Genomic DNA, 21,195 nt, shown 5'->3' on the forward strand with positions numbered 1-21,195 from the left:
ACATGCACACCCCGCGCCGGGCACAGACCAAGCGCTGCGATAAGCCAAGAAACCATGAGAGTGTACGGCAAGTCTCTGTTGGGGCACGCTGGAAAAAATAAAATGTGATCACAGCCTTGCTGGGGTCAGTGGGAGCCGCGGAGGGGCTTGCGGGTGACCCCAGCGCAGCGGCGTCCTCTGGCTCAAGAGGAGGAAGGAGAGGCTGCGTGGCTCGGCGCGGGGACGGCGGGGCTCACGGGTGCGGGGCCGCTGAGCCGCTGGCAGGGCGGGGACAGGTGAATAACCGTAACCCCCTGCACCCCGAGAAGTTAGCTGGAAACCAGGCTGTGAGGGAAGCACCGGAACCAGCGGAGGATGGTTACTATGAAATAAAATGGCTCGAGACCCGCAAGACCATCCGGGTAAACAAATGACCCAGCTCCTGTGTCTTGTTTTCTATTTATTTTTCTCTATCAGCTAAGACCAAGGAAAGCATGATAGCCGGCAGCGTGGAGAAGGCGTGCGGGGCAGACGCTCGCAGAGAAAGGCGCGGACAGAGTTCTCGCAGAGCCACGGCCGCAGGCCTCCTGTGAGGAGCCAGGAGCCCCGAGGGGTGGAGGGCGTCACGGCAGCCTTCGCTTGGGAAGTCATCCCTCGCAGGAGCTGTTACCCCTCCGGCAACACGGCTGCTGCTTCTCCTTTTCCTTTTTTTTTTTTAAAGATTTTATTTATTTATTTATGAGACACCCAGAAAGAGAGGCAGAGACACAGGCAGAGGGAGAAGCAGGCTCCATGCAGGGAGGCCGACGCGGGACTCGATCCCAGGATCCCTGAGCCGGAGGCAGGCGCTCCACCACAGAGCCCCCCAGGTGTCCCAGCACCATAGCTTTTTAAATATATAAAGCAAACCTGATAGAAAGTCAAGGAGAAATTGGCAAATTCGCAGGAATATTTGAGACATTTTCTCAGAAATCGAGGAATCAAGAAGCCAAAGGAAAGCAGAGCAGAATTTGACTAAGACAATCAACAAGACTGAGGTCCGGGCAGCCCGGGGGGCTCAGCGGTTTAGCGCTGCCTGCGGTCCGGGGTGTGATCCTGGAGACCCGGGATCGAGTCCCTCATCAGGCTCCCCGCATGGAGCCTGCTTCTCCCTCTGCCGGTGTCTCTGCCTCTCTCTCTCTCTCTCTCTCTCTCTCTCTGAATAAATAAATAAATAAGTCTTTAAAAAAAAAAAAAAGAACAAAAACAAGACTGAGGTCCTTGTGTGTCCCTGCGGGAGGTGTGTGTGTGTACCTTCATACATACGGCGTGTATTTATGTGTAAATATATACGTATATGTCATGCGATATACACACGTGTGTAACTTAGATGCACATTCATTCACATGCAAATCACATGCAAATTATATGCCAACAACATGCAAATTAGATGTGAATCACATGCAATTTATAGGTAAATTATATGTGAATTATATTAAATAAGTGGGGCTCCCAGGTGGCTCGGTGGGTGAAGCATCTGCCTTCGGCTCAGGTCATGATCTCAGGGTCCTGGGATCGAGTCCTGCATCAGGTTCCCTGTTCAGTGAAGACTCCGCTTCTCCCTCTACCCCTCCCCTGCTCATGCTCTTTTGCTGACTTTCTCTCTTTCAAATAAAAAAATTGAATGGAATCTTTTTAAAAATCACGTAAGTGATGTACAATGTATTTATATATCGTATGAAATGAGTATGTATATGTCGTGCAAGTGCCACACGCACATAGACACAGCACTACACCAACACACCTTGCTCGTGCGTGTGTGTGGTCCTGTCCCCACCCCAAGAGCAGCAACAAGAGGCTCAGAGGAGACGCACAGGACCTTCACCAATCACCCCAGGGAGGGGATCTCAGAACTTTGCAAGGCAGCCCCAGCACGGGGCCACACTCTCTGGCCTTAGCCTCAGGACAGCAACGATGGAACGAGAACACACACCAGAAGGGACAGAAACAGGAGCCTGAGCTCGGGACTGTGGGGACCGGTCCCCTGGCCAGCTGGGAGGGCGAGGGGGCGGTGTCCAGGGCGGGGCTCTGCTGGTGGGGCAGCCCTCTGCCCTCCCTCAGAGCGGCTTCTGTCCTCACCTTGGGCCTCCGTTTCCTCAGGCAGGGGCACTAACAAGGAGGGCCGTGCCTCTGTCCTCAGAGCAGACGCTGTCCTTGTGACCCTGGTCTGCGCTCAGTCCCAGGAGCAGGCCAGGCAAGGCCCCTGAGCTGGGCGTTGTCCAGGGAAGGCCCAGGGGGGCCACCGTGCCTGCCACCTGCCACCTGTGTCTCTAGTGGGAAGCGGACCAACGCGAGACCGTGAGGGGTTCGTGTCACCCCCCGTGGGATGTGGCTGGAGGCTCCCAAGTGAACCTACCTAACCTTAGACGCCCTTGCTACAAAATCAAAGACAGAAAGTGAATGGTCTGAGGTTCTAGCTTCAGAAGCTCAAGAAACGGCTACGACATCGATGCAGGAGCCAGGGAAGCCGGGCTTTACGGAGGAGGGAAAATCAGAGTCGGCATGATGAAGACGTTAAAAAATCGGTTCTCGGAAACGCAGACAAAGCAGAGGGGACGTAGCCCTCCGTGGGCCAGTGAGGGGAACGTGGCCCTCCGTGGGCAGTGAGGCTCTGGGCACCCTTGGTTCCCGGCCCTGCCCCCAGGCTGCCCACCAGCCGCCCTTGAACCTCTCCCTCTGCGCTGCCCCAGCCCCTGCTGGGAGCCAGTCTCCCCGATGGTGTGGCAGGCCGGGCTCCTGTCTGGGGGTCCCCGCGGCGGGGCCAGCGCACACTGACACCCTGAGGAGGGGCGGCCCCCGGGGGAGCGCAGCGCTCCGGCCTCCTCCCTGAGATGTTTTGTCCCTCGGCCTGCTTCCGCCGTGGCCGTGGGCTGGTCCCTGGGGAGATGCTCTCGGCCCCGCTCGGCGAAACCACCTTCCTGGCGGGGAAGCAATTAAGCAGCCGGAGCAGCTGCCCAGCATCCCTGGGGCCGGCGAGCCTGGGTTCCGGGGATAAATGGGTGAGCTAATGGGCCCTGAGCCCAATTACAGTCGGAAGCGCAGCGACGGCGGGCAGACCATGCGGCCCGGAGGCATCAGGAGCTTCTGCTGTTCCTGAGCGACGCTCCCGGGCTGTGGCCTGCGCCTGGCTGGCGGCCAGCACCCCCCGAGAGGCCGGCCCTGCGGCCGGGGGCACCGCTCAGCGCACCCTGCAGGCGAGCGCCCCGCGTCCGTCTGCCCCGCTGTCCATCGAGGCAGAGCCACCTGAGAATAGCAAACCTGTGTGGCATGTTATTATCTTCTGCTGTGGAGGCAGAGCAAAGGCATCCGGGCAGATGTGAACTACGAGCCACCAGCACCCAGATCAAGATCCAGAACATACCGTCCCAGGAGCCCCTCCTGCCCTGTCCCATCACTGCCCTCCGGAACTTTCCGTAAGTAGAACCACACAGCGTGGGCTTGGCGTTCCGGCCTCTCCCACTTTGCTTTTTATGTCTCTGGATTCCCCTGCACTGACACTGTGCTTGTTGGTAGCAAACCCATTTAATTTGTTTAATTTGAATATTAAAATATTCCTGACCTTTGGGGTTCCCATTTGGCGTCTATGTGATTTGCCTTATACGTTGATGTACCAGCAGCTTCAAGGCTCACATTATTTTAATCTCCAAAAAGAGAGCTGGCTGCTGAAAGCAGAAATAATCACGCGTTACGAGGCCCCTACACACGAGGACGTGCGCGGGAGGACAGCGCACAGCACCGCTGCTCAGGCTGTGTCCAAACGTGCCCTGAAGGACTGCCCTGGTGAGCAGCCGCAGCCGGACACGTCGGCCTAGGCCGCCGCTGAGATAGCGTGGCTGGGGCGCAGCTCCGGACAGAAGGCACAATCACAGAATCCCGTGCTCCTAAAGGAGGCAGGAGAGAGGAGAAGGGAGCAGGGCAGAGGGACCGGAGCCCGAGCCCTGAGCACGGGCTGTCGCAGCCAGGACGGCACCACCAGCCAGCACGATGGCCTGGCCCTCGCCGTCCCCGGGCCCCATCGCAGTCAGCTCTGCTCTCTCCTCCGTCTTCTCCAGTCTCTCACTGACCCAGCCTTTCCTTCCTTGTCTTTTTTTTTTATAGACATTTTATTTATTTATTCATGAGAGACACGCAGAGAGAGGCAGAGACCCAGGCAGAGGGAGAAGCAGGCTCCCTGAGGGGACCCCGATGCGGGACTCAATCCCGGGACCCCGGGGTCACTCCCTGAGCCAAAGGCACACACTCAACCACTGAACCACCTGGACGTCCCTCTTCCTTGCCCTCTATGAAGTGCACTGATCAGTCACTTGTAACATGTCTTTCAGTTTGGGAGCGTCTGAAGAGCTCTCACTGCTGGACAGACACTATGCATGTTTGGCACGAATGTCACAGAGGTGCTGTTGTGTGTTTCTCCATCCACTGCATCAAAGGCTAACTGACACCGATCTCTCCTGATTTCTTATTACTGATGACTTTGACCTTGGTCGCGTAGGCAGGGTGGTTTCTGCTGTGCTTCTCCACTGTAAAATCATTGTTTCCCCTTTGTAGTTAATAAACATATGGAGGAAGAGACTCTGGTGCTATAGAAACCGTGCAGGTAGCAAAGTGTAAAGACACGGGTATGAGGATGGAACTCGACACCGCGGGCTGACCTGATCGCAAGGAGGCTGCAGTGGCTATGCTAGTGTCAGACAAAATGATCCGGGGGTGAAGAGCATTACCTCATAATGAGAAAGGGCCAATTTATAAAGAAGACATATTAATCTGAATAAAGGGCTTCAAAATACACGAAGCAAAAACTGATGGAACTGTAAGAACAGCAGACAAATCTACCATCAGTCAGAGACATCAACACCCCTCTCTCAATGATTAATAGAACACATGAAAGATCAGCAATGATGTAAAATGCTAGACTCACACTATCAGCCATCTTAACCTCATCAACACTTCTAGAACATTCCACGGAGCAGTCATACAACACGTTTAAGTAAACATGTAACAATTACTAACATGGGCCACTTTCTGGGCTATAAAATGAGTTGATAAATTTAAAAGGACCCAAAGCATATGGAGTATGTTCTCTGACAATGAATTTAATAATCAAAATCAGAAAGCACTCTGTAAAATCCCTAAATATCGGGAAACAAAACACTTCTAAATTCCTGAGTCAAAAAAAGAAATCAAAAGGTGACTTAGAAAATGTTTCAAACTTAATGGATGTCATTAAGAATTTCGGGGATGCAGCTAAAGCAGGGCTCGGAGGGAAACGTATAGCACTAAAATCCCCATACTAGAGAAGAAGGAAAATCTCAAACTGTGAAGTCAGCTTTCACCTTAAGAGACCAAAACAAACAAACAAATAAATAAATAAATAATGAAAAATAAAATAAAATAAAGAAGAGAAAAGTAAACCCAATGTAAGCAAAAGGTCAGAATGGGAGTCAATTGGGAAATAAAAAAGAAAAACAATAAAGAAATCAATGAAACTAAAAACTGGCCCTTTGAAAATGTCAATAAAATTGATAGACTTCTACCCTGAATGATAGTAATAGAAGAAAGAAGATGCAGATTACCCATATCAGGAATGAACTGACATCACTTTGTACTCCATATTGTAAAGGTAACTAGGGGACATTATGCATAACTTTATGTTGATAAATTCAACAATTTAAATAAAACAGACAATTCCTTTTTTAATTATTCAATTAATGGATATATAGTGTATTACTAGTCTCAGAGGTAGAGGTCAGTGATTCATCAGTTACGTATAACACCCACTGCTCATCTCATCACATGCCCTCCTTCATGCCCATCCCCCAGTTACCCCGCCTCCATCCCCTCCCCTCCAGCAACCTTCAGTTTGGTTCCTGTGATTGAGAGTCTCTTATGGTTTATCTCCCTGTCTGATTTCATCTTATTTTTTCCTCTCTCTTCCCCTGTGATCCTCTGTTTTGTTTCTTAATTTCCATATGTCAGTGAAATCATATGATATTTGTCTTTCTCTGATTGACTTATTTCACTTAGCACAAGTTCCATTTGGTTCCATCCGTGTTGTTGAAAATGGCAAGGTTTTTTTGATGGCTGAGTAATATCCCAGTGTGTATATAGACCACATCTTCTTTATCCATCATCTATCGATGGACATCTCAGCTTTTTCCACAGTGGGCTATTGTGGACATGGCTGCTGTGATCATTGGGGTGCAGGTGTCCCTTTGGATCACTATGTTTGTATCTTTGGGGTAAATACCTAGTAGTGCAATTTGCCTGGTTGTCAGGTAGCTCTATTTTTAACTCCTTGAGGACCCTCCATACTAATTTCCAGAGTGGTTGCACCAGCCTGGGTTCCCACCAGCAGGTAAGAGCTTCCCCTTTCTCCACATCCTCACCAACATCTGTTGTTTCCTGACTTGTTAATTTTAGCCATTCTGATGGGTGTGAGGTGGGATCCCACTGTGGTGTTGATGTGTATTTCCCTGACATGGAGGGATGTGGAGCATCTTTCCACATGTCTGTGGCCACGTGTAGGGCTCTTCTGGAGGGATGTCTGCTCATGTCTTCTTCCCGTTTCTTGACTGGATTGTTTGTTTCTTGGGTGTCAAGTTTGATAAGTTCTTTATGGATCTTGGATACCAGTTCTTCACCTGATATGTCACTTGCAAACATCTTCTCCCATTCTGTAGGTTGTCTTTTGGTTTCCTTAGCTGTGCAGAAGCTTTTTATCTTGAAGAAGTCCCAATAGTTCATTTTTGCCTTTTTTTCTCTTGTCTTTGGAGACATGTCTAGCAAGAAGTTGCTGAGACCAAGGTCAAAGGAGTTTCTGCCTGTGTTTTCCTCTAGGATTTTGATGGATTTCTGTCTCACATTTAGATCTTTCATCCATTTTGAGTTTATTTTTGTGAATGGTGTAAGAGAATGGTCCAGTTTCACCGTTCTGCATGTAGCTGTCCAATTTTCCCAACACCATTTGTTGAAGAGACTCTCTTTTTTCCACTGGATATTCTTTTCTGCTTTGTCAAATATTAGTTGACCATAGAGTTGAGGGTCTATTTCTGGGTTTTCTATTCTGTTCCATTGATCTATGCGGAAACAGACAATTCCTTGGGAGAGATGAACTATCAACATTCAGTCAAGGAAAAATATAACCTCAGCAGCTCTATCTCCATTAAATAATTTAACAACATATAAAAATGATGATACATCATAACCAAGTGGGATTTATTCCAAGGACACAAGGTTACTCAACACTTAAAAATCAGTTAATACAATATTGCATAATAACATATTAATTTTAAACAAGTTTCTCAATGGGTGAAGAAAAGTCAAAATGCTTCCTGATAAAAACTCTCAGCAAACTAGAAATACAAGGTATCAACCTTAAAAATAAAATGGCCTGGGATGCCTGGGTGGCTCAGCGGTTTACAGCCTACCTTGGACCCAGGGTGTGATCTTGGAGTCCTGGGATCAAAAATGTGTTTATTCAGTAATAGCAGAGGAATTGCAATTTGGAACAAGGCAAATTATAGTGAGCCATAGGCAGGTCCAAAGAGACAAAGGGAAGGTCAGCTCTTTTTAAGTTTCAGGAGGAAGTTGTGGAGGATTGTTTTGAACAGAAGTCTATTGGAGAAGAACAAGAGTTCGAGGTTATGACACTTCCTCATTGGCAGTAAGTGGTGGCTAGTTAGCGTGTTGTTGCTAGGCCTGGGAGGGATCTTCCTTCCTTCCTTCCTTTTTTTTTTTTTTTTTTAAGCAGGAGATTAAATTCCAATGGGAAAAATGTCCTCTCCCTCCAAGATAATTCTTATCTTCCTTCTTCCTGCTGGTGATGCAGTCCGCAAGGAGTGGTACATGCATAACAGTGCATCTTTGGGGTTGCCTGACTCCATTTTCAAAAAGTTTCCTGCATTTTTACAAAGGAAACTTCCTATTACTGATAACAACAGCTACAAAAAAAAATCTATCACCAACATTATTCTTAAAAGACTGAATATTCTCTCCCTAAGATTGAGATGAATTAAGATATATGCTCTCAGTCTTCTTACTCAGTATTGAACTAGAGAGGCTGTAGCCAAAGCAATTAGGCACAGATTGAAGTAAAAGGCATCCAGACTGGAAAACAGAATATTCTTTTTTATTTACAGATAGCATGATTGTATATGTAGAAAATCCTCAGGTATCTCAAAAGAGTTACTAGAACAAATAAGTGATTTTAGTAAAGTTAAGATCAGTATGCAAGAATCATCCTTATTTCTCTATATTTGCATTTAACAAGCAGAAATTGAAATGAAGATACCATCATCAATAACAAAATTATGAGAAATAAGTCTGACAAGAGATATGCTAGATATGTAAGCCAAAAACTACAAAACACGGCTGAAAGAAATAAAAGCAGTTCTAAATAAATGAGAAGATATACCATGTTCATGGACTGAAGGACTCAATATTGTCAAGATATTAATTCTCTCAAACTGATCTAGAGATTCAATGCAATCCCAAAAACCCACTACGCTTTTTTGGTAGAAGTTGGCAAGCTGGTTCTAAAATTCATGAGGAAGTGCAGAGGATCTAGGATGGCAGAGAGAACTTTGTGAAAGACCAAAAGTGGAAGATTATACTACCTGATGCAAGAATTATTATAAAGTAATACCAATGAAGATATCTTGGAAAATTGGCATAAAAATAGGCAAATAGAGGGATTCACGGGTGGCTCCTTGATTGAGCATCTGGCTCTTGATTTTGGCTCAGGTCATGATCTCAGCATGCTGAGATCAAGCCCCTAGTGGGGCTCTGTGCTCAGGGGGGAGTCTGCTTGATATTCTCTCCCTCTCTCCCCTTCCCCCACTCTCTAAATCAGTCAAATAAATAAATAAATAAATAAATAAATAAATAAAATCTTTTTAAAAAAAATAGGCAAATAGATCGATGGAACCCAGGGAGCACATAAATAGACTCACAGAAACACAGGACTACTGTTTTCCAACAGAGGTAGAAAGGCAGCGCAGCAGAGAAAGAATGGCTATTTCAACAACCAGCCCTGGAAACCAGATAGCCATAGGCAGAGAAAACAAGCTTGAATTATATCTCACACCACACACCAAAATTAACTCCAAACGGGTAAGAGATGAAAAATGGACAAAGCACGGAACATTCATATAATGCATTGCTACTCTGCAGTAAAAGGAATAACTATCGATTATTGCATCAACATGAGCAAACTTGAAGTAATTATGCGGAGTGACAGGAGCTAGGCAAGGGCGGACAAGACCACGGCTCTGTTTATACAACTGATGGGAAAGCAGACTGATGCGCAATGACCTTGCAGACCAGTGCCGCCCTGTGCAGTGACCCCCGCAGACCAGTGCTGCCCGGTGAGCGGCTGCAGGTAAGGGAGACTGCGCTGTTCACCTTGAAGATCCTGGGAAGGGCTGCACAGGTGTACCCGGATCCAAACAGGGCGACTGCAAACACGAGGGTCTGCACCTCCTTACACCACAATGAAGCTGTTTTTAAACCTCAAGCTGGCTCCGCTCCAGCTTCAACGCTGACCCCACCCCTGCTTTCCCTCCCCGGACACGGAAGGGTCTGCGGCAGGACCCAGTCCCGCGGACACCGAGCCCCATTTCCCCTGCCTGGAGGCGGGCGGGCCCGGGGGAAAGGCAGGGGCCCCCTGCCCCAGCCGGGACCGCGGGGCAGGGGCGGGGTCTGTTGCCCTACGCCCGCCCTCAGCCCCGCCCCCGCCCGAGACCACGCACCCCGCCCTCCGCGTGAGAGCGACGCTCCGGCCTCGCGGATCCCAGCCTCCATGCACGCCCCGCCCCGCAGCCGCCCCAGGCCCAGTCCGGCCCAGGTCAGCCCGCCTTGCAGGGCCCCCGCTTCGTTCTGGCCCCGCCCACCCAGGCCCCGCCCCCACCGCCCAGGCCCCGCCCAGGCCCCGCCCCGTCCCTGGCAGCCTTAGATCCCGCCTTCGGCCCCGCCCCGTCTTGCCTCTCGGCCCCGCCCCCGCCCCCGGCGCAGGCCCCGCCCCCGGCGCAGGCCCCGCCCCCCGCCCCGCCCCGCCCCGCCCCGCCCCGCCCCGCCCCGCCCCGCCGAGCCGCAGGCCGAGCCGCGTGTGTCCCGAGCGGCCGCAGAGGTGGGCGCAGGCCCGGGGTCGCCGCGGCGCCGGGTGTGGCTCGGGTCGGGCTCCGGGCGGCCGGGACCTCGCCGAGAGCGGCCTCCGGACGCGGCCGCGCAGGTAAAGCCCCTGCCCCGCCCTGGGCCGCCCCGGGGGTCCCGGGGTCCCGGGGTCTGGGGTCCCCGCCCCGGCCGCCGGGCCCCGCGCGCGCCCCGCCCTCTCCCCGCCCCCCGCCCCCCGCCCCCGCGCGGCCGCGCGCCCCGGGCTGGGCTGGCCTGCGGGCGGCTTCCCGGGGCCTCGGGCGCGCTGACATGCGGGGCGCCGCCCCCGGGGCCGCGTGCTCGTCCCCGCTGGGCGGACAAAGGGCTCGGTGCGCCCGCAGCCCCGCGGGGGTCCGGCTGCGCCCGGCGCTGAGCTCCGGAGCTCCGGCAGCCGCGCCCCGGCCTCGAGCGCCGGCCTCGGGGGGCCCCCAGCCCCGCCTCCCCGGAGTGCGGCCCCGGAGCGCCGAGCAGGTGGACCGTCGTCCCGCCGCGCCCCCGGGCCCCGAGGCGCGCCGTGGGTGTGTCCCGGGCTCCCGGGCCCCGGCGCAGCGCGACCTGCCCTCGCTCCCCCGGGGGCCTTTGCGGATCCCTGGAAGGAAGTCACGGGCAGCCCCGCTGGTCGGATGCTGCGGGCGCCCCGACATCCCCCCGAGTCAGGGCGCTCCCCGGGGCTGCCCTCTGCGCTCTCTTTCAGAACTGGGAGGAGCCGGAGTCGATGCCCGGTCGGACGGCCGCTCGCACAGGGCGCACAGGGCGGCCGGGCAGGTGAGGAAGACGCCGCAGCGCCTGGGGCCGCAGGTGTGGTCAGCATGGGCCCCGTGGGGAGGCAGAGCCCCGCACCCCTGCCCGTGCCCGCGGGCGGATCCTGCCTCATCCTCCTCTTCTGCCTGCGGCTGGGCGCCCCCTGCCCGCAGAGCTGCCAGTGCCCCGAGCACGCGGGGGCCGTGGCCGTCCACTGCAGCGCGAGGGGCCTGCAGGAGATCCCCAGGGACATCCCCGCCAACGCCGTGCTCCTGAAGCTCGACGCCAACAAGATCGCCCACGTCCCTAACGGAGCCTTCCAGCACCTGAACCAGCTCAGGGAGCTGGACTTGTCCCAGAACACCATCGAGACCATCGGCCCCGCCGCCTTCGCCGGCCTGGCCGGGGGCCTGCGGCTGCTGGACCTGTCCCATAACCGCATCCGCAGGATTCCGAAGGACGCCCTGGGCAAGCTCAGCGCCAAGATCCGCCTGTCCCACAACCCCCTGCACTGCGAGTGTGCCCTGCAGGAGGCCCTGTGGGAGCTGAAGCTGGACCCCGAGTCGGTGGACGAGATCGCCTGCCACACGGCGGCGCGCGAGGAGTACGTGGGGAAGCCCCTGATCCAGGCCCTGGACTCCGGTGTCAGCTTCTGCAGCACCCACCACAAGACCACCGACGTGGCCATGCTGGTCACCATGTTCGGCTGGTTCGCCATGGTGATCACCTACGTCGTGTACTATGTGCGCCAGAACCAGGAGGATGCCCGGAAGCACCTGGAGTACCTGAAGTCCCTGCCCAGCGCCCCCGTGGCCAAGGACCCCGTCAGCCCCGTGCCCTAGTGCCCGCTGCCTGAAGCAGGACACCGCCGACCTCGGCCCCGACACTCGGGTAGCAGATGGCGACCGACCTGTGCTTTCGCCGCGGAGCAGGGGACCTCACAGCCCCTCCTGCGCGGCGCCCCACCCCACAGAGCCCTTCTCGCGCTGCCTTCAAGCCACCCCGCCCCGCTCCAACCCACAATGTTGCCATCGGCCCACTTGACGGGCCAGGAAGCCCGAGCCTGAGAAGTGGCATTGCCCACCACCACTCCGTCGGGCGGCCACCCAGCTGGGACTCCAGCCCGGCCCGTCTGTCCACGTCCCTTGCGCTCTGCGGCTTCATCCACGTGGCGCCCCTAGGGTGTGACGGCATCACGAGAAGAGTGTGCTCGCCCACGCGCGTGAGGCCTGCCCTGCGGACCGTGGGGTGTAGACTCCTCTGTGGACGGCACAGAGCATCCTACGCGGCAGGACTCGTTGGCCTTGTCCCCCTGGTAGCGTTCCCCGAGCCCATCTGACCACCAAACTGTCTCCAGAACATAGTAGAGACCGGGTTACACTCGAGAGGTAAGTGCAACGTGTCCTTCACACTAAACTTTGAACGGCTTTGTTTATTCTCGGAGCGTTGGGTAAGGGCAACGCTGGGGCCAACGCCACTCCGGGGAGTGGGGCAAGAACCCTGAAGCCCCAGACCCAAGAAAACCACGGACAGAAACGGGAGAAAGGTCCGGATCACCCAGGGGGCAGTGTCCGCGGCCAGGCCGGTGCCCCTGCCCCGAGGCCTGCCCTGTGTGCCCGGCTTGGGGCCCGCATCCTGGCTCGGGCCGCGCCTTGGCCCCGAAAGCGGCTCCCTCTCAAGGACGGCAGGACCGGCGCTGGGTGTCCAAGGCCCCGCAGCGGGTTGGTGCCCTCCTGCCGGCAGCAGGGACTCCGCCTCCCGCCCTCTCTTGGCCTCAGAACTCGCTCTGCGCTGACTCTTACCTGTGCTGCGTGACCTTCGGGGTGGACGTGACCCCCACCTACCTAACTGCGAGTTTTATTTTTTGAGGTCTTTTTTATGAGTGCTTATTTTTAAATTGCTTCAAATATCCGGGGAGGGGGAGGCACACATTGGGATAAATTGCTTATGAACTTAAGGTGTACAGGTCACAAGAGGTTTGTACCTGGAGAGCGTCACGTGACCTGAAGTGGGCCGTGAACACGGGATCCTGTCTGCGCGGATTCAGAGACCCAGACCCCACAGCGGACACCCCCAAAGGCCCATCCAAACGAGGAAGGTCCTGACTTCACCGATCATGGTGCATTAAAAAGGAACGACTGACAGGTCCCAAATACTCTCCCGCGCCCGCCACCCAGACTAGGTGTGGGGGGACAGGAGGCAGGGCCCGGCGCCGCCCCCGTGGCCTGTCCCTCTCCGGGGCGCAGGTAAGCACTGCCGCTGGCCGAGCAGCAGGGCGCACAGGCTCCTTGGGCGGTTTGGTCCTCCTTCCCCATCCATCCCAGGGTGCACGCTGTGGGGAGAGGGGCCCCCCCACCCAAGGAGCTCACCACCCATGGGTGTGCCCGACGGAGGGGAGCCGACAGAGGTGTGGGGGCAGATGCCAGGGTCCTGCGGCTGCCACTCATGTCTGGGGGTGCCTCTCCTTCACGTGGGGAGCCTTAGCCCTGTGGGGGCCCTGTCGCGCTGCCGCGGAGCTCCCCATTTCCTCTATCACCAGAATTAGCCCAAAGCCTGGCTTTCACCCGAACGCAGCTCTTCAGGGGTGCATGGGGAGTGCGGAGGGGCCCCTTCCCTCCCGGCCCCTTTCCGAGGACCCTGGACACACCAGAAGGGTCCTCTCCTTATCACCCTGAGCCCAGAGTTGGGCTGCAGGGCCCTCCTTCTGGGCCTTTCTGGGAGCCTCACCCTTCAGGAGTGTCCCCGAGCGGACACCTCCCTCCAGGGAAGACCAGCGGGTCCCTAAACTTCAGGACCACGAAGCTCCCTCCTGCTCCTGGGAGCTCACACCCCTGGTACCTGGGAACCTCGCTCTTCTGGGGTACAGCCACCTTCTCCCCCCTTTCCCCTGCCTATCTCTCCCCCGAGGGACCCCTGGAGACGACACCTGCCTGGCCCACCCCCTCCTTGTCACCATGTGTGAGCACAACTCGCTGGACACCCCGTGGGCCCTGCAGCTGCCTCAGCCCTCACCCCTGCACCGATGGGTAGCTGACCCCGTCTTAAATCTGCAGGGGCTGGGCGGGGTCAGGCTGGCCTCATTGAGGAAATCAGTGTTGACAGTGTCCGGCACATGACAAAAGGGGTGCCTCAGTTGGCTCATCTGTCCAGGACAGCAGGGTCACAGCCTTATGGGACACGGGTGGCCCCCGGCTCTCACTGTGATACAGATAAGGGACCTTCAGAGCACTTTATGCGCACACATGGCCTGGTGTGCAAAGCGCTTTTGTCATGGGAGATGACACTTCACAAGGCTGAAGTCAGGGCAGGGTGACTTTGGGGCTTCCTGTGGGAACAGACACCCCAACTTGGGGTGGGGACTGGGCCTCATCTCCTTCCCATGGGGGTTGGTGGTGGGGATCTGTCTTCCAGGGAGGCCTTACGGCCAGAGGGTTAGGGGGCCGGTGAGGGGTGCAGGGAGCTGGTGAGGAGTGCAGAGGGGTGCAGGGGGCCGGTGAGGTGTGCAGGGGGCCAGTGAGGGTACAGGAGGCCAGCGAAGGGTACAGGGAGCTGGTGAGGAGTGCAGAGGGGTGCAGGGGAGCCAGTGAGGGGTGCAGGGGGCCAGTGAAGGGTACAAGGGGCCAATGAGGGGTGCAGAGGGCCAGTGAGGGGTACAGGGGGGCCAGTGAGGGATGCAGGGGACCAATGAGGGGTGCAGGGGGCCAGTGAGGAGTGCAGGGGACCAGTGAGGTGTGCAGAAGACCAGTGAAAGGTGCAGGGGGCCAGTGAGGGGTGTACGGGGGCCAGTGAGGGGTGCCGGGGACCAGTGAGGGGCGCTGGGGGCCAGTGACGGGTGCAGGGGGCCGGTCAGGGGTGCAGAGAGGTGCTCTTGGAGCTCTTCCGGAGCATGGTGTCCCTGCCCAGCCGCTGTGGTTGGGCTTCCTGCTCCCTTCCCAGCCTCACCGTGGATGCCTCTGGAATCCTGAGCCTAGGGGGGGACGCCCTATGCTCGTGGCCTCCTGGCCCCCCAGCCTCCCTCCTGTTTGGGCTTTGGGGTCACTCCCTTGGCCCAGGGGCGAAGATGGGCCATCCTGACCCTCGGGGGCTCTCCCTGGTGAGGAGGCTCCCAGCTCGGCTCCAGAAACCCTTCTACGGCCTCCCCTGGGAGCTGCCTGCAGGCCATGGGGGGCAGGCCGTGTACCCCCCGGGCTGCGGTGTGGCTGGGACGGGGGCGCCGGCTGCTGTGGGTGCGTGGAGCCTCCTGTGGACCCCGCCCTAAAGCCCTTGAACTGGGGGCCGCCCCCCAGCCTGGCCTGCAGTGGGGTGGCTGACAGTTTTAAGTCGGATGTGAGATTGGGTGGCCCTGGGGGTGGCCGCAAGCAGGAGACGAGGGGGGTCCAGCGGTTAAAAGCCGAGGCTGCGTCCCCCCGAGGTCCAAGGCATGTGTGCAGGTGGGCTCCCCGCTGCCGGGGGCTGGCCAGGCCCAGTTGAGCAGCGGCCCAGGGGTCAGCCGGGGTCAGCCAAGGCCGGGGTGCGGAGCACTTCCCCGGGAGCTGTGAGCAGCGGGGCTGGGTGCCGGGGACCCCCGGGGGGTGCCTTCTCCGCGGATGCCTGTAGCCCAGACTCTGACCCTGGACTGAGTCACCTGGGGAGGACGCAGGGCTGCTTGAGCAGACCGTGGCAGAGATGGAACGTTCTGGAGTGGTGGCAGCTCCCCGCAAACGCAGGCGCCTGGGATGCTCTCTGGAGTCCTCCGTCCCGGAAGCCGGTGTGGAGTCGGGGTCTCCTGTCCTCCCCGCTGCCTCCTCCCATCTCTCAATAAACCTCTGTGCTTACACGAGCGGGAGTGGGTTCTGTTTCCTGCCCCCCCCCGCCCCGGAGCCCCTGCCCCTCTCCCCGCAGAGCGTCCGACCCGTCAGACCCGTGAGCCCACGGCGTGGAGGAGCCGGGTCCGGGCTGCGGCGGCTGCCGGAGCCGGAGCCGGTGTGTCCCGGCTCGAGCCCTCGACATCACGGGGGTCGCGTGGGGTTGACCGCGGCCCGAGTCTTCACGGCAGGCGAGGGAAGCAGGCTCTGCTCCCGCCAGGAGGCCCGTGGCCGCCGGGGACCAGGCTGGCGCGAGGGTCACCGGAGAGCGGTGACCGCCTGCTGGGACGGGTTCTCCCCGGGATCGCAGCGGTGCTTGCCTCCCCAGCGTCCCCCCCTTCCGCGTCCCGGCCGCCCGGGCCTCTGTCCCCGCCCCGCTCCTGCCCCTGGCCGCTCTGGCCGGATCACACGTGCGCTCGGTGCCCCCCGCACCCCGGCCCCAGGCGGCGGGGGGTCGCTCTGCCTCTTGCAGGGACTCCCACCTGCCTCCCGTGTCGCGGGCCTGCCATTCCCAGAGGGATCCCAGCCCCTCCCCCCGGCCCGGGAGCCCCTCCCCTTTCTGTGAAGGGTGAACTCTTCCTCAAGGAGAAACCTTTTTCTGTAGTTTTACCTCTTCCAGAAGTTGCGGGTGAACACGAAACCATCATCACGCCGAAGATTATAGTGGCTCCCGACCGACGCCATTTAGCGGCCGCGTCTCCCGGGTGGCGTCGGACGGTTCCCGGGTTGGTGGCTGGGAGTCGGCGACTCCAGGAGGGGCGGCCCTTTCCCCGTGAGGGCTCCGTCGCCCCGGCCGCGGTTCCCCGCGGTTCTGTGCTGTCCCGTGGCCCTCCCCCGTCTGGGGGTGTCCCGCGGGGGCCCTTCACGGCGGGCGGGATGTGGGCACTGAGGTCCGCTGGGGCCCGGGGCTGGTGCTCGGCCCCGCGGCCCCTTCTCACAGGGAGGAGCAGCTCCCCCAGACGTGCGCTGCCCCGTGGCCGTGGCCGGGGCACGTGGGAACCGCAGGCGACTGCCGGGTCTCTATCCGTTTTCACAAGAGGATGTTGCTTCCTCGGAAAATGACCAGGAATTTTTTTTTTTTAAGATTTTACGTATTTATTCATGAGAGACACAGAGAGCTTGCCCTCGAGGCCCGACCCCCGTGCCCCGAAACCCCCGCCTGGTGTCCCTGTGCCCCCCCGCCCCCCGCCCGGCACCCGGCGAGCCCGCGGTGCTCTCGTGTGCTCCCCGCCTCGTGCCAGTCGCACAGACGCCCGTGTCCTCGTCCCAGGGGCCCGGGAGCGGGGGAGAGGGACGAGCCGCGGGAGGCGGGAAGGAAGGCAGGCGCCCCTGGGGGCCGGAGAGGCGGGGGCGGACCCCTGGAGCCCCCCGGGGCCCCCGGAGGAGCCGTCCTGCCCACACCGTGGCGGTAGCCCCGCGGGACCTCCAGAATCCAGGCGATCAGCTTGCGCTGTTGAGGCTGCGAGGTGGGTGGCTCTGGTTTCCGCAGCCCCAGGGACGGGAACGCTCCCCACTTCGCGAGTGGCCGCTGTGGCCCGAGCACGTGGCCGCCCTCCTCACCTCACGGGGTCTGCATTCTCGGGTCAGGGTGCGCTTGGCGCCCTGGGGAGCTCGCTTCGCCTGCGGGCCTCCCTCCGTCAGCAGAGGAGCGGTCACGGGCCGCAGTGGGGGGGTGCAGCAGGTGTACCCACAACACCACACGCTCTCACGCCTGCACCCCGCGACACACGCACACGATGCACACAAGTTCACACGTATAGCCCTATATGCACGTGTGCACACACTCTCGCTCACTGTGCACACGTACCAGGCGCACCCCCTCACATGCGTGGTCCCACATGTGCACACACACACTCACACAGGGCCACACTTCTCCCTCTCATGCAGGCCCCCCCGACCGGTGTACCCCCCCACACTCATCGTTTCTCCCTCGGAGCCCTGTCAGCCTCGCCCACAGGGGCTGCGGCGAGGGAGAGCCCTGCCGACCATCTGGCCTGGGGCCTCTGGGCACGCGGGTGGGGGCTCGGCGGGGCGCTGGGTGTGCGGCTGGAGGCGGGTGGGCATGTCAGGGGAGCAGGTGCTTGACACTGCTTTGGGGAGGGCGGGGATGGGAGCTGAGCACCAGAGTCAGAGGGTGCGCGGCCTACGGGGGGGGCGGGGAGGTCGGGGGCGGCCCCCCGGGCCCCAGGTGGACCCTGCACGGGCGGCCCCCCGGGTCGGGAATATTTCCATTTTCAGCTGAGAAGCCAAGACCTGGCGGCCTGGGGGGGCAGATGCCCGGGAGGCAGCTGCGGGGGCCAGGCTGGGCTGGGGTCCAGGCCCCCCCACACCCAGGCCTGCAAGTGCTCACTGTCGAAGCAGAGGGAGGCCTCGACCTCCCCGGGGGCAAAACCCAGGTGCGAGCAGGAGCGGAGCCGTCTGTGCGCCAGCGAGCCTGGACTGCGGGGCCTGCGTGGGGCACCCGGCTGGACGGGGCGGCGCAGGGGACTGCCAGGCCACCACCGGGTGCTGCTGGGGATGTTGGCTGCGCCCGCTGGGCGTCTGAGCAAAGGAGGTGGAGCGACGGGCCCCCCGGGCCCACTTTTCCTGTGGCCCAGACGCTCTTGGAGAGGGTGGGCGTCCGGAGAGAGGGCCGCGGACGCAGCGGGGGGGGGGGGGGCTGGCAGGTGTGAGGGCAGGTGGCCGCCAGGCAACGTTAGCAAGTGGGGGCACGGGGCACAGGGTGTGACCCGGCTGCGGGGGGCAACGGACGGCAGACAGACACGGGCGCTGACCCTGAAGCCTCAGCAGCCAGGCGGACGTGCACCGTCCCCTCCTCCCCCTGCACCTCCTCTTCCTCCCCCTACACCCCCACCCCTCCTCCCCTTGCACCTCTTCTTCCTCCTCTGCACCCCTCCCCTCCTCCCCCTGCACCTCCTCTTCCTCCCCCTCACCTCCTCTTCCTCCCCCTACACCCCCGCCCCTCCTCCCCCTGCACCTCTTCTTCCTCCTCTGCACCCCTGCCCCTCCTCCCCTTGCACCTCCTCTTCCTCTCCCTGCACCCCTCCCCTCCTCTCCTGCACCCCTGCCCCTCCTCCCCCTGCACCTCTTCTTCCTCCTCTGCACCCCTGCCCCTCCTCCCCTTACACCTCCTCTTCCTCCCCCTGCACCCCTCCCCTCCTCCCCTGCACCCCTGCTCCTCCTCCCCCTGCACCTCCTCTTCCTCCCCTTCACCTCCTCTTCCTCCCCCTACACCCCCACCCCTCCTCCCCCTGCACCTCTTCTTCCTCCCCTGCACTTCTGCCCCTCCTCCCCTGTACCTCCTCTTCCTCCCCCTGCACCCCTCCCCTCCTCCCCTGCACCTCCTCTTCCTCCCCCTACACCCCTGCCCCTCCTCCCCCTGCACCCCCCTCTCCTCCCCTTGAACCCCAGCCCCAGCACAGGCTTTTCCAAAGGGCAGGGAGGACCTGGGGCATCTCTGAGCATGGTCATCTCGGTGCTGGACTTCCCTGAGTGCCGGTTGTCTGAGGCCGTGTGCAGGGTGAGTCCCCCTGGCACAGCTCTGAGGTGCTGCCCCTGCCAGGCCCCACCAGGGTGCTGCAGGTGGCCCCCTTGGATGGGTGCACGCTGTCCTGAGCCCTCACTCCTCCCGCTGCCTCACAGCCCGCACCCCCTCTGCGCCCACTTCTGGGCACCGACCAGGGTGGGCCTGGCTTGGCCGGAGGCTGGTCCCACTCTCTGTGGCGTCAGTGGTGCTGACCAGAGGGCAGCCCTGCGTGCGCTCAGCCGGAGCCAGTTCCCCACCAGCCTCCCCTGCTCTGTGGTTTCTCCAGAGCCGCTTGCTGGACTCGCTGGAGCGAGGGCTCAGATTGGACGCCAGACCTCCTGTCCTTGCCCTGAGCTGAGAATCAGAGCCTGTCAGTCGGATGTCACAATAATTAGGACACCGAGCCTGAGGTCTTCCAAGCCAGTAACTTGCATCGCCAACGGACAGGAAGCACTCGCTCAGTTTTTAACTGTGTAGCAGCCCCGCGGGACCGACTGGGCAAGTCCTGTCATCACGACAGGCCCAGGAGCACCTGCCGCTGTGACATCCATGATGACTTGGGGATGTAACGCGTCAGGATTTTTTTAAAAGGACAACATTTAAAAATGCTTCAGAGTCACAGAGCCACCGCCTTGCCGAGATGCTCCTTCTCTACTCCAAGCTCGTTTGCGTGCTCCTGGCAGGACAGATCACTGCAAGGGCTCTCCCAATAAGAAACTGTCCTTCCAGGAGTGAAGAACCCCCCCTTGGGCGTTCTGTGATTTGCTCAGATGTGGTTCGAATCAATGATTCTATGTTCAGACATAGGAGAGCCTTTTCCTTTCTAATGTGACCTGAAGTACTCCCACATTGTTTAGGGAAACATGCCTGAGCAGGTGGGTGGCGATGAGGCACGTCCAGCCGTTCCCCGCTCACCCCTCCACGAACCCTGCTACGGGCCATGCGGCGTCCATACCGTGCCATCCTGCCACGGTCCCAGGGGAGGGGTCTCCCTATTTTAGACCCAAGGGACTTCAGGAGACCAAGGCCGACGGAGTTTGGTGACTTGCTCGATTCAAACAGCAAGGGGAAGAACCAGGGCTTGAACCCCTCTCAGTCTGACTGGAAAGCTGTGCCCTTCACAATCCCACTGCACTGTCTTCTCAGCAAAGTACACCCGGAGCTGGGGAGCACCCAGAGCACCTGCACCATGGGGGAGGCCGGGAGCACCTGGGGCACCTGCACCATGGGAAGGGTTGGGAGCACCTGGTGCACCTGCACCATGGGGAGGAACACTGAGGAGCCCGTACCGAATCTGCACCAAAGTTTCAGAGGAGGAGCTGGATACGAGTCAGTTGGCAGACATGCATGTTCCAAGTTTCTCTAAGTGTTGTGCAGTGAGGTGCCAGCAGGTGAAGTGAGGGGGTGTTTTGTGCCCAATGGAGTGTGGGGTGGGGGCTTCTGTTGACATGAGTCAGGGTGGGCAGCTTGGAGGGGCTGGGTGAGGGAAAGCTGAGACAGAGCACAAGAGAGGTGTCCAGCCTGGAGGGGGGCAGGTGGCCCGGGGTGGGGTGTGGGTGCAGCCTGAGAGCCTGGGCATTGGGCAGAAGAGGGAGGAGAAGACGGCCAGGGTCATGCAGGACCCTGAGGCTCAGCTTGAGAAATCCGGGTGTTAACCACTGGAGAGTTTAGTGGTGGCTGGGACTGTGTGGTCATGTGTGTGTCCCCAGACCCCGCAGGGCAGCTGGCACTTAGTGGGCACTGTGTGAGCAGACAGCCACTGCCACCCAGAGCATCAGCCAGCACTGAACTTCAGCTGAGCCAGGCCCCAGGGGACTGCCGAAGACACAGCCCTCGGCTAAGAGGGACTGGGAGACATGTGCACACCTGTGTGTGTGAGCACGTGTGTGCACAGGTGTAGGGTATGTGTGCTTGTGCACA

General features: G+C 59.0%; 1 protein-coding gene across 1 annotated transcript; it reads left to right on the top strand.

Moving 5' to 3' along the window:
* Positions 1–10,742: 10,742 nt before the first annotated feature.
* LRRC3 (leucine rich repeat containing 3) lies at positions 10,743–15,721 on the top strand. Its single transcript, XM_072807178.1, has 2 exons — positions 10,743–12,293; positions 12,872–15,721. Exon 1 carries the CDS (start codon positions 10,788–10,790, stop codon positions 11,745–11,747), a length of 960 nt encoding a protein of 319 aa, XP_072663279.1. The 5' UTR covers positions 10,743–10,787; the 3' UTR covers positions 11,748–12,293; positions 12,872–15,721.
* Positions 15,722–21,195: the final 5,474 nt, after the last annotated feature.

Source organism: Canis lupus, chromosome 30 (assembly GCF_048164855.1).
Source record: "Canis lupus baileyi chromosome 30, mCanLup2.hap1, whole genome shotgun sequence".
NCBI lineage: Eukaryota > Metazoa > Chordata > Mammalia > Carnivora > Canidae > Canis > Canis lupus.